Source organism: Medicago truncatula, chromosome 8 (assembly GCF_003473485.1).
Source record: "Medicago truncatula cultivar Jemalong A17 chromosome 8, MtrunA17r5.0-ANR, whole genome shotgun sequence".
In the NCBI taxonomy this organism is placed as follows: Eukaryota; Viridiplantae; Streptophyta; class Magnoliopsida; order Fabales; family Fabaceae; genus Medicago; species Medicago truncatula.
The window spans coordinates 16,788,938-16,800,764 of record NC_053049.1 but is presented as its reverse complement, the minus strand read 5'-3'; the positions used below and the strand labels follow the sequence as shown (position 1 = coordinate 16,800,764).

At 32.6% G+C, this 11,827-nt stretch overlaps 1 protein-coding gene across 1 annotated transcript; it reads right to left on the bottom strand.

Annotated features, from left to right (window-relative positions):
* Nucleotides 1-1,062: 1,062 nt before the first annotated feature.
* LOC11405245 (phospholipid-transporting ATPase 1) lies at nt 1,063-6,975 on the bottom strand. Its single transcript, XM_003628096.4, has 7 exons — nt 5,011-6,975; nt 4,576-4,882; nt 3,606-4,317; nt 3,393-3,516; nt 2,996-3,215; nt 2,371-2,829; nt 1,063-1,548 (listed from the first exon to the last, which is right to left on the bottom strand). Exons 1-7 carry the CDS (start codon nt 6,500-6,502, stop codon nt 1,332-1,334), a joined length of 3,531 nt encoding a protein of 1,176 aa, XP_003628144.2. The 5' UTR covers nt 6,503-6,975; the 3' UTR covers nt 1,063-1,331.
* Between the last annotated feature and the right edge of the window lie 4,852 nt (nt 6,976-11,827).

The window sequence follows — 11,827 nt, the reverse complement described above, 5'->3', positions numbered from 1 at the left end:
AGATGGAAGACTACCTTCATTAGAGCGTGCACAAATTATCGACAAGAGTATTTATATTGTGAGATATTCATAGATATGTTTAAGTAGAAAACAAAAACATATACTATATCGGTATATATGAGCAATTCTCACTTGATCACAACCCCAAATAAAAAATATTTGGACACACATACATAAATGGAGAGAATTAAAAGAAAGATAAATTAATCACATCATTTTTTACTTTTATCTTTAAATTTTTATTATATGTGTGTGCCTAAGTCATTTTTATTTGTGTTTGTGACCAAACTTAGACTTTCCTCGGTATACTAATTAAATTCAAATTTACTTTCTACCCTCACTGGAAATTTAAAGATATGTATCATATGTTCAAATAATTTTTTAAGATACATTTTAATTAACCTAAATGAGTAATTAGGCTTAAGCAAAAAAATAAATGAGTAACTCACATTAGGGTCCACAAAATAGAAAGAAAAGACAAAGCCACTTTCTGCTCCTTTTGAAGAGTCCACTTGTGATGCAAGCAAAAATAAAAGAAAGGACCGACTTGTGACATTTGTGGTGTTTCCATAGTCTTTTTCTTTTTCCATATATGAACAACAAAGTCACACTGACCCTTGTCAGGTGACATAGGAATAGTTACTTGTCCTATAGGGAATTAATTTCATGGAGTCCTAAAATGTTGTCATCTGCATTATTACTGCCATTACATGCTACTTTGATCAACTTATTAAAGGGAATTGATTTTTTTTTTAATTATTTAGTTGCAATTCAATTTGAAGTAAATTGAATTTTTTTTTGGAAATTAATAGTCTGAAAATAAATTTAATAAAGTAAAAAAAAATCCAATACAAAAAACTACTTTTTATCATATATCTTACATTGGAGTTTTATACACATTAAATAGAACTTACTTTTTTACAGTTTATTAGAATCAATTTATTCTCTTTTTTACAGTTTAGTAGAACTGACTTTTTTTTTAGTAAAGTAGAATTGAACTAAGTAGGCTCATATATGAGGTAAAAACATGAGTATCATCAAAAGAGGCAATGAAAGCAACTCTTCATATTAAAATTTGATCAGTAACATATAATCAATTTTTCTCATTTTCTGCTATAATCAATGTAAATTTACAACAACCTAATTTTATCAATACAAGAAGAACAAAAATACAACAACCTTTTTGTATGAAACAAAAACTCTATCTACCCTTTGGATAGAAAACAATGAAATCATGGCAACCAACATCAATAATATTCTGACGTAGCCTAAAGAATGAATAACTTTACAAAAAGAAATGATACAACAAAGGGTCAAGATCAACACTAGTGTTATCTTTGTGGATTTGAGATGTGAAGCATTTCTATCTGTCTATCTCCATTGACCCTTCTATTCTCAAACTTCTCGATTTCTCTTGAAATCTGAATATCGTCGGGACAATAATATTGATAAATAAACTTTACAACAAAACGTGGAAGCAATGCTGCTATTAGTATTCCTAGCAAACATAACCAGAATAATGCGGTGCTTGCCACATCGAAAATAGCCCTGCAAAGTTTTGTACACATGTAATAGTCAGATTTTATGTTATACAATTACAAAATAATGTAGAAATTCTCGCATATAAAAACTATTTAAGCCATCTAATGTGGAACTCTCAACACGCCCTTCTCAAGCCTAGGATTGAACATTTGGAACATGACCTAGGTGGTCTAATAAGTCTAGGATAGAAACAAATATCATCGTAGAATTCGAGTGGAGTTTAACTCAACCCTACAAAGTTGACTTGTAAGATAAGGATTTTCCCCTACTTATAACCCCAATTCAGAGTATAACACTATCCAACATAGACTTATTTAAGAGGATTGATTTTGCCATGCATAAAGGATTAGTGAAGCATCCTGTTTTCCGCTTGTCTTCCATCTATGTATAAATTACATTTCTATATAGATTGCTTCTTTTATTTTAACTAGAACACTCAAACTGTTTTCAATAAACATGTTATAGGTACGTAGTATCCACTGCCACACCAATTAACAAGTATAATCTATGTCGGGGAACCTGTTGGATGCACAAGGTGGGTCCTCCCACCCTCGCCCCAACAGAGTTTTGTCTATACACGAGTTAGGAATTGAAACTTTGACCACTTGCTTAAGCTGCCTGATCCCATTACCACTCTGATCTATCACATATTGGTGACTCTGAGCCATTTTATAACATAATAAAATGACTTATTTTATAATGACTATAAAAATAAACATATTCACATGCATGCATGACATGACTAATTGGCAATGTTTTAAAAATAAACATATCATTTCCTTGTGTTTTACGGCGTTGGATTCATTTGCATAAAGATAGAATACGTACCAGTAACCATGAAGGGACGGTATAGCATCAACAACCATGACACATATGAAAGTTGCAATGATAGACCCCCAAATGGATGCATGAGAAATCCAAGTCCACCTGATTACATCCATGGCCAAGTGCAAATTGACCAAAATAACTATCGAAATAGTCCAAAGATCCCCCATACTTGCGATATCTACAGTGCTTCCCCAATATGCAAAGAGAGGAACAAAAAAGACAACAACGCTTTGCCATAACGTATCGGCTATCGTCAACCAAAACAATTTTTTGTTGTAGGCCTCTTGTCTTTGTCCAGCCCCATAAAGCTGAGGACTCTGTAGAAGAGTCCTTTTACTAAGATCCTTGTCAAAAATGGCAACAACAATAGTTGGCACTGCAGTGTAGATTATTGAATACAACATGCTGCTCCATTCATTTATAGCTGTTGTCAAAGTGAAAGCAGTGAAGAGAACATACCTGGTAGACAAAGACACACAACAAGATAGTAAGATATCAAAAGCCACAAAGAGCGATGGTCATAGTTTTTGTATAAGAGTTTTTATAAACTTGTTAAAGTGATGCAAAGACACGCATGCAAGCGTGCACACAGGCACATAGAGAAATAAGCTGAATTTTAACTTACCAAAACAGAATGAGCACAAAGACAGCATTTCTGTAAAAATTGTATAGCACCATGTAGCCTAGTCGTTGGTAATTCCAGTGTCCGTGTACAAATAAGAGAGGAACTAAAAACCGAAACTGCCCCATTGCAAAATCTGAAGCCATTACAGCTTGCCTACCCTCCTGACCACTGATGCCAACCCCAACATCAGCCATTTGGATCATTGATACATCATTAGCACCTATAACACATGAAGGAGAAAGATCATTTACACAAAAATAAATCATGTATAGAATTTTTTATCTTTGTTTTTAACTGATGCTTTTTCTTTCTTTTCCATTTTCTTTGTCCTTGTATTTTGTTCTCATTATTTGAAGGGAAATGATAATCTGAAACAAGTAAAATGAAGATACCATACCATCTCCGATGGCTAGAGTCATATCGGCCGTCCTATTCTTTACGAGAGAGACAATCCCAGCCTTTTGCAGTGGAGCTACTCGACAACAAAGAACAACGGAACATCTTCGTGCAAGTTCAAAGAGCTGGAATCAACAGCATTGGTCAAAGTCAGCACATAAGAAATAAGCATGAAATGCATTGTAAACACCATCTGAGATCTATCAGCACATACCTCTTCTTCAAGTTCACTATCAAGAATATATACAAGGCTGGTACCATCAATAATCAATGCCATAGGAGTTGAAACAACTCCATCAGAACTTCCTTCAATATAGTTGCCAACCTCTGGTGCAGTTACGTTTTTTCTAGACATGAGAAGTGCATCCTGTAAACGTCGTCTACACGACTCTCGATTATTGCTCTTAATTCTAAACTGAGTCATGCCACTTGTTAGTAGCTTTGACGAGTAGCCAATTGATATGGCAGTTTCTTGTTTGTCCCCAGTCAACACCCATACTTTAATACCGGCTTTCCTTAGAGACTCGATAGATTCTGGCACACCTTGCTGCAGTTTATCTTCAATAGCAGTAGCGCCCAATATGCATAGGTTATTCTCTACATTTGCAGCAACCTTGCGAAGCAAAGCAGCCCTGCCAATCATAGAAGTACTTGCTGCCTCAAAGGCAAAGTGCCATTGATCAAATTCTGAAGCATTTAAGTTCCGCATCCCAATAACAAGTGTCCTCAAACCCACAGAAGAATAAGAGTGAAGATGGGTTTCAGTATCCTGTATTATGTCTGTATTCAATGATTTATTGATCACACTGAACATTGATGTATCCGCCCCTTTGACGAAAAGTTTCACCAAATTGTCGTTGCACCCCAATATAACTGACATCCTTTTCCGATCACTATCGAATTCATGTAAACCCAAGACATTGAACCTGCATAGCCCAAAAATGGGAGCATTCGTAAAAAAAAAGGACTACATATTGGGACCTAATTCACGGGCTAAAGCAATTGAAGGAGTTAAGGGGCTGGGGTTCAAATAATATTTGCAAATACTCTTACAAACTGCTTAAACATCATTAATACAAAACCATTAACAGTAAATCATTCTAAATTGTCAATTTTCAACATAAAAATGTCTGTTTGGGGAAGAAAAAGAAGCAAAAAGTAATTTATTAAAAAAATTAATTTACCTTTGTTGTTCTCCATGAATATCAATCATTATGTGACCTGAGGTTCGTTCTATAAGCATAAAACCATAGGCAGCGGCAGCATATGTCAAGGCTTGTTCATCTGGTGATTCCCCTTGATAATCTATCAGCTTGACTGTAGGGTCGGCTGTGTCAACTACAAGAGGCACAATAGTATTGCATGCGGCCAGTGCAAGAAAGAAATCGTAAATCCGTTTTCCATCTTTGCTTGCAAATCCACTTTTTGCCAATCGCAAAAGCTCTTGATTAACTTTCACCTTCATCTTTGGCTTCAAGACCTTTCCATTCACTGAGACCAAATAACAACAACAAAATAAAAAAACATGCGAAGTTAATTAAAAGAGATCAAATGCAATAAACTTAAAGCTAAAAGTATGTTAGAACAGCAGACAAGCATATTTGACGAAGAAATTGCACCTTGAAGAGAGTATTCAACTTGCTCATTCTCAAGGCTGGGTTTTGCAGAACTGTAATCGACACCCCAAATACTAGCGCATTGAAACTCCATCTTGTTCTCAGTCAGAGTGCCAGTTTTGTCCGAAAAGACATATTTAATTTGCCCTAAATCTTCATTGATATTCAAGGCCCTACACTGAAATCTTGAATTTGTTGCCTCATCATACAATCTAGAATCTTTGATCATGAAGTACGCCTGACCAACACGAACAAGTTCCATAGAAATGTACAAGGATATCGGGATCATAACCTGGTAAACTATAACCGACATGAGGAATGTGAAAAGGATTTCCACTCCCCATCCATAATATTGATAACTTTCCTCTTTTCCCTTTGAAAAATCCAATTTCCTATAATAAGGCAATCGGTTCAATTCATTCTTGTTTCGCTTTAACCAAACAGCAGCGCAAACTGAAGTAACTGAACACAAAGCTACAAGAAAGAACGAAAGCATGATTATCTCAGAGTTCATTTGTGTTTCAAGACGGCTCCTCTTAGACGGAGCTCCTGAGTTGTTGAGCATAGCTTTTGTCTCACGACCACAATACACGGCAACACCAACCACACAATTAGTATTCTTAAGTTCACATCCTCTAAGTACAATATTCGAGGAACCAAGTGACAATCTCTTTTCATCAACCTCCATTGTAGCCTGAAATCCATATATATTCCTATTTGGTTTCTCGCACTTAATCAAACCACTAAACCTCTCCTTTTCATGAAACTTAAATTGAGTCTCTTGTTTTGCATATCTAGTCTTCAAATTAGACTCACCATCTAGATTAAGAGTTTGAACGTAAGCAACACCAGTAGGATCACTCGTCGACAACAAAACAAAATCACAAGGAATCGGTTCATTTGCATTGATTTTAATGATCTCACCAACTCTAATATCTTTCCATTTCTTCTCAATGAAATGACCATTAACCAAAACCAATCCTAACCTATTATTCTCAACTTTATCTGATCTATGTCTCCTCCAATCCTCATATGCATCTTTCACAGCAGTAACAAGAAGAACAAAAGCTAATGGCAAAATTGATACACCTCTACCAAAAACAGCTAGTTGAGGTAACTGATTAAGAATAGCAATTATAAGGAAATAAATATAAGCAACTCTATGAAACTGTTCAAACAAATTCCTAGGAAGAAAAGTTATAAAAGAGTATTTTCCGGTCCGAACCGAATTCCCAGCAAATTCAAATCTCTCATTTGTTCTATCAGGATCATCAACATAAATCAACCTAGCATCTTCATCACTGATTTCTTTCTGAGACATGCTGAATGCTTCAGAATCAACAGCACCCTTTGATCCATATCTCACAGGTTTGGACTCAGAGTGACCAAAAGTGACTTCCCTTATTGAATTTCTACCAGAACTTCTTCTTGATGATGAATTATGCATGAAAGTTTCAATCTTTGAAGAATTCCCAGATGGGTTTTTTGTATCCATTATAGTTTGACTTTGACTTAACTAGATCTTGAAAAAAAACATAATTTGTTCTAGTACTAAAACATTTATTAAGGTTGTTTTAAATATGGGATCAGAACATAATAAACAACATTAAATTACATGATCCAATCATCAAACAGACATAAAAACATGAAACACCAACACTAACGTTGTTTGTTTCACACACAAGTTTGTTTCTACAGAAACAAAAGACAGTGAAAAAATTTTAAAAAAAAAAAAAAAAAAAAAAAACTGGAAAAGAAACAAACCCAGAAGTTCAAATCTGGAAAATGTTGCAGATGAGAAGTGAAAGGTAGCTTTGGAGAAATGGTTGTTTTGTTTGAGTTGATGAAGATAAAAAAAGAAGAAGAAGAAGAAGAAGCAAGCAAGTTGGTGAGAGAGAAGCTTTGTGAATTTGGACAGCACAGAGGTCAATGGCACTGTGTGTGTAGAGAGAGAAAGGACGGCAAAGAAAAATATTTAGTAAGATGTATCCTTCATAAGATCTAGTTCAACTGATAAAATCGATATTATTAAATTTGAATTTAAAATTGTGTGAATTAAGTACGAATTTGTAATTTTAAAGTATGAATTTGACATTAATTTCAACTTTAACTTATGATTAACACCTTTTAAACTTATGGTAATTATATTTAGTAGATGGTTAATAACATTCAAGCTTGAGTATTGTTCTTGACACTTTTGGCTGAGAAACACGAGTAAATTACTTAAATGTCTCTTGGCAGTTAAGTGCCGAAATTTTAAAGAACCGGTTGCAGTTAACTGTCGAGGAAAATTTCGGCAGTTAACTGCCGAGGAATTTCAAACCTGAAATTAAATAAGGAAATACACCTAAATTTTCCTTAATTAAATTTAATTCTTTAATCATTTTAAGGAATTAAAAATAATTATTTTTATGATTTCATTCATATGATTTTGTTGCCATAAATGAAGAAATATGAGAGATGAATAATATCTACAATCGATAGTTAATGGACCTAAAATGATGATTCAATAAAAAAAATGCAACAACAAAAATGTTACAAATGATAAAATAATTATATTTGTAATTATTAGTAATTAATTTCATTGATGTCTGTCATTATTCATAGGTTTGACTAACCTATTATTACTTTATACTAATATTTCAGATATTATTACTTTAATTAACATGAAAAATGCAACAACAAAAAATAAAAATGTTTGTCATCGGTAATTAATAGACCTAAAATGGTGATTCAATAAAAAAAAATGCAACAACAAAAAATATTATAAATGATAGAATAATTATATTTGTAATTAATTTCAGTGATGTCTGTCATTATTCATAGGTTTGACTAACCTATTATTACTTTATAATATTTTAGATATTATTCATCTCTCTTTCAAATAATTATATTTGCAATTATTCTATTAACAAAACCTCTTTTTTTTGTAGAAATAAAACCTTTTTTCTATTACTAGCAAGAAACGTGATCGAATATATAATTCTAGGATCTCATATTTCTTCATTTATGGCAACAAAATTATATGAATAAAATCAACAACGTTATAAAAAGAATCATGTAGTAAAGAATTAAATTTAATTAAGGGAAAATTTAGTTGTATTTCCTTATTTAATTTCAGGTTTGAAATTCTTTGTCAATTAACTACTGAAGTCTTCCTCGGCAGTTAACTGCAGCCGGTTCTTTAAAATTTCAGCAGTTAACTGCCGAAAGGTATTTGGGTAAATTACTCGTGTTTCTCAGCAAAACCAAATGTGTGAACAGCAATACTCTTCAAGCTTACGATTAATTGTTTATGTGTATAAATCATTGATAAATTATGGTAATACTTTATTATATTTTTTAATCATTAATTAAACACTTTTGATTACATATGAAACATCTTTAAAAAAGACTTGCGTATTTAAACTTTGAGATTAATTAGAATAGATCGATAGTGTAAAACAATTTTACACTGTCAACCAATTAAAATCACTAAATTAGACACATCAGTTTAATGTTAAAATAGAAAAAATCAAATGAAATCTTTTTCAATAAAGGTCTTGTTGACCGGTGCCCCGGAGCACTAGTTAAGAAGATAAAAGTAGAAAGAAAAATAAAATTTATATTGAAAACAGCACTTTTTTAACTTTAAAAAAGTAGAATACACAATTTTCAAGACACTATTTCCTCTTATAATTCCTTAATCAATACCCCAGAAGCACCGGTTAACATTTCCCTTTCAATAAATATCTTCTACTCATGTTTTTTTTTAATTTTGGTATTTGAGGTTGCCATTTCCATATGTATTATGATACTGCATCATTTCATCTTCCATAGTTAGTTTAAAGGAGACCAATTTGAAGAAAAAAGAAAATCATGAACATCTCTATCTCCTCCCACACCACCCGCTTCATTACATAACAAAAATATATCTAATGAGAAAACCAAACAAAATCATCAAAAACATTCATCAACAAACACAAATAATTAACTCCTTTTGTTTCTATTATTAATTTAGTATCAAAAGATCATCCCAACATATAATGTGTATTCTTATCCTTAAATCGGTTTGAACACTTTAAAATTTTCAACTCCAAGGTTTCTTTGTTATGTGTCAGCCACTTGAATTTTTTAGCAAATGTTCGAATTTCAAATTGTTATATTTTTTACCCTCTTTCCTAGTTTCTTCCCCCTTCAACCTATCAAAGAGGGGTGATTTAGGGTCAATTTTTTTACCATAAATCATTCCTTTAACTTGTTTTTCTCTTTCCCTTTTGTTGAAATAAGTGATTTTCACATCTATTTTGTTTTTTCTTTCATGATTTCGTCGTCTTAGTGCGACTTTGTTGTGTTCGTCGTATTTGTGCTGCGTTGTTTGTCTTTTTTATTTAGTTCGGGTATTTGTTCGGTTCAGGTTGCCAGATCAGCTTAGTGCAGATTCAATCAATGACTTTTGTGTCGTCAACGTTGCAGATCCGGAGATATGGGTATTCCGAAGACTTAAATATAGTCAAGTCATATGTGTAGGCTTTTGTACTTTGTTGTTTTATGGTATTAACATGGATTCTGTGAGTTTGTTCGCAGATTCATGCTTTTTGTTTTTAGCGAATTTGCATTGTATCGATGTACTCTATCAATTTAAATGAATGAATATCATTTTTTATTGTCCCTAAAAAAAATGGTTATATTTTTTTAGCCAAAAAAGGAGCAATAAGCTGCCCTAGACATATATTAAAGAAAAGAGCAAGATACAAAAGGAAAGAGAGGGACTAAAACTAAAACCCTCTTAATTTACAAATCTAAAGTAATGCAACCCTAGGTTGTTTCTAGCAAAATCGTCTAAAAGAACTATATGAACATTATCCCACCAAGAGAAATTATGAGCGGTAAAACCTAAAATAGCTAACTTATCTGAACACATGAGAAACTATAAAATCCAAAGATTTTATAGCATGCAACAACAATACCACCTATTTCTAAGCTTCTAGAGAATAATAAAATAGAGCTAAAAGCTTTCACAACAAGTTTGGAATCAGGTTCACTATCAATAAGTTTTGGATAAAAAACATCTTCTCTCTTCCCCTTCTCTCTTCTGGGAGCCGTCATCAAAACCCTAGTTTCTTCACCTTCATCCACCAAAGAGGGGTGATTTAGGGTCAATTTTTGATCCAAAATCATCCCTCTAACTTGTTTTTCTATTTCCCTTTTACTTAAATAAGTGATTTACACATCTATTTCGTTTCTTTTTTTGTGATTTCGTCGTCTTAGTGCGACCTTGTTTTGTTCATCGTCTTTGTGCGACATTGTTTGCCTTTCGTGTTTCGTTCAGGTATTTGTTTAGTTCAGATTGTCAGATCAGCTTCGATCCAGTGCATATCAAATCAATGACTTTGGAGTCGTCAACGTTGCAGATCTAGAGACATGGGTATTCCGGAGACTTAAATATAGTCATATGTGTAGGCTTTAGTACTTTGTTGTTTTATGCTATTAACATGGATGATGTGAGTTTGTTCACAGATTCATCCTTTTTATTTTAAGCGAATTTTCATTGTATCGATGTACTCTACCAATTTGAATGAATGAATATCTTTTATTTTTGTAAAAAAAAAAAAAAAAGGTTTGGAATCAGTTTCCATCCAAAGCTTTGTCCAATTCTTAGATGAAGCTAGCTCAACTTCCAACATAGCACCATATAGCTTAGCAATAAGAGCATTTCCTGAAGCAATGTTGGATGCAAAACTTCGTAAATAATCAGTTGAGTTATTCCTTAAAATTCTTCCACAAGCAACAAAAGCAGGAGTGCCAACAACAAAACCATATATGTTTCATTTCCCAATCAAGTAGAGGAGGTTGCCAATAATAAACCTATTTATTTATAAATGGAGCTCTAGTAGGATTGGTAGCAACTTAAAATTCTTCAGAAAATAAGATCAAAGATAGATGAAAAGAAGCACTTTTTGTTGTATTAATTTCCGGTCAAATAAAACATCAACCATAACTCTTGAAATAGAAGACTTCCATTGGAAATTAGATCGTTGAACCTCACTTGATTTTGATTAAAATTTAAAAGTATAGGTATATATTTTTATGACTTTCAAATTATAGCAAACCTAACAAACCATGTTTATTTTTTACGGTGACACCAACAACATAGAAAATATGATATATTATAAATTCTTATTTTTTTTAGAATAATATCATAATATTATTATAAGAAAATTTATTTAAGGGTATAATTGGAATAATAAAAAATCAGCACAAAGTTCCATATTCTCTTTATATAGGAGCATTGTATAAATATGTAAAATCCTTGTTTAAATTTTGGCAGCAATCAGAGTCAAACAAAATTTAAACAGCTAGAATAATTTGTGTTTTATTAGATCTTAACATAAAATAATTTTTAAAGCTCTATAGAACCACCAAACGCTCAATTCACGATTTAAGTGATCATACACACTTAATAAATAGAAATTCAAACGGTAATGAGTACATGTTCATATCAATTTTACAGTCGACAAAAAATTTAATTAATTGACAAATCTTTTTAACAACAAACAGACAATTTCACATAACACAACATATTTCACACATAATTAGATATGCATAACATCATGGACATCATATTAAGCACACTTAGTATTGTCACAAAGCAGTCTTCAATAATTAAACAAGTAGAAACTTAGATTGACATCACTTTCTAGGTTTGACAGACAAAAACCCTAATACAACGTAGGCTAAATTATGAATCTTACAGTTTGTCGAAAAGATGGAAAACAAGTTGATAAGCCATAAGAGAGATGGACAAGAGCTGAACGTGTGTGCGCGCGTGCGAGTGTGT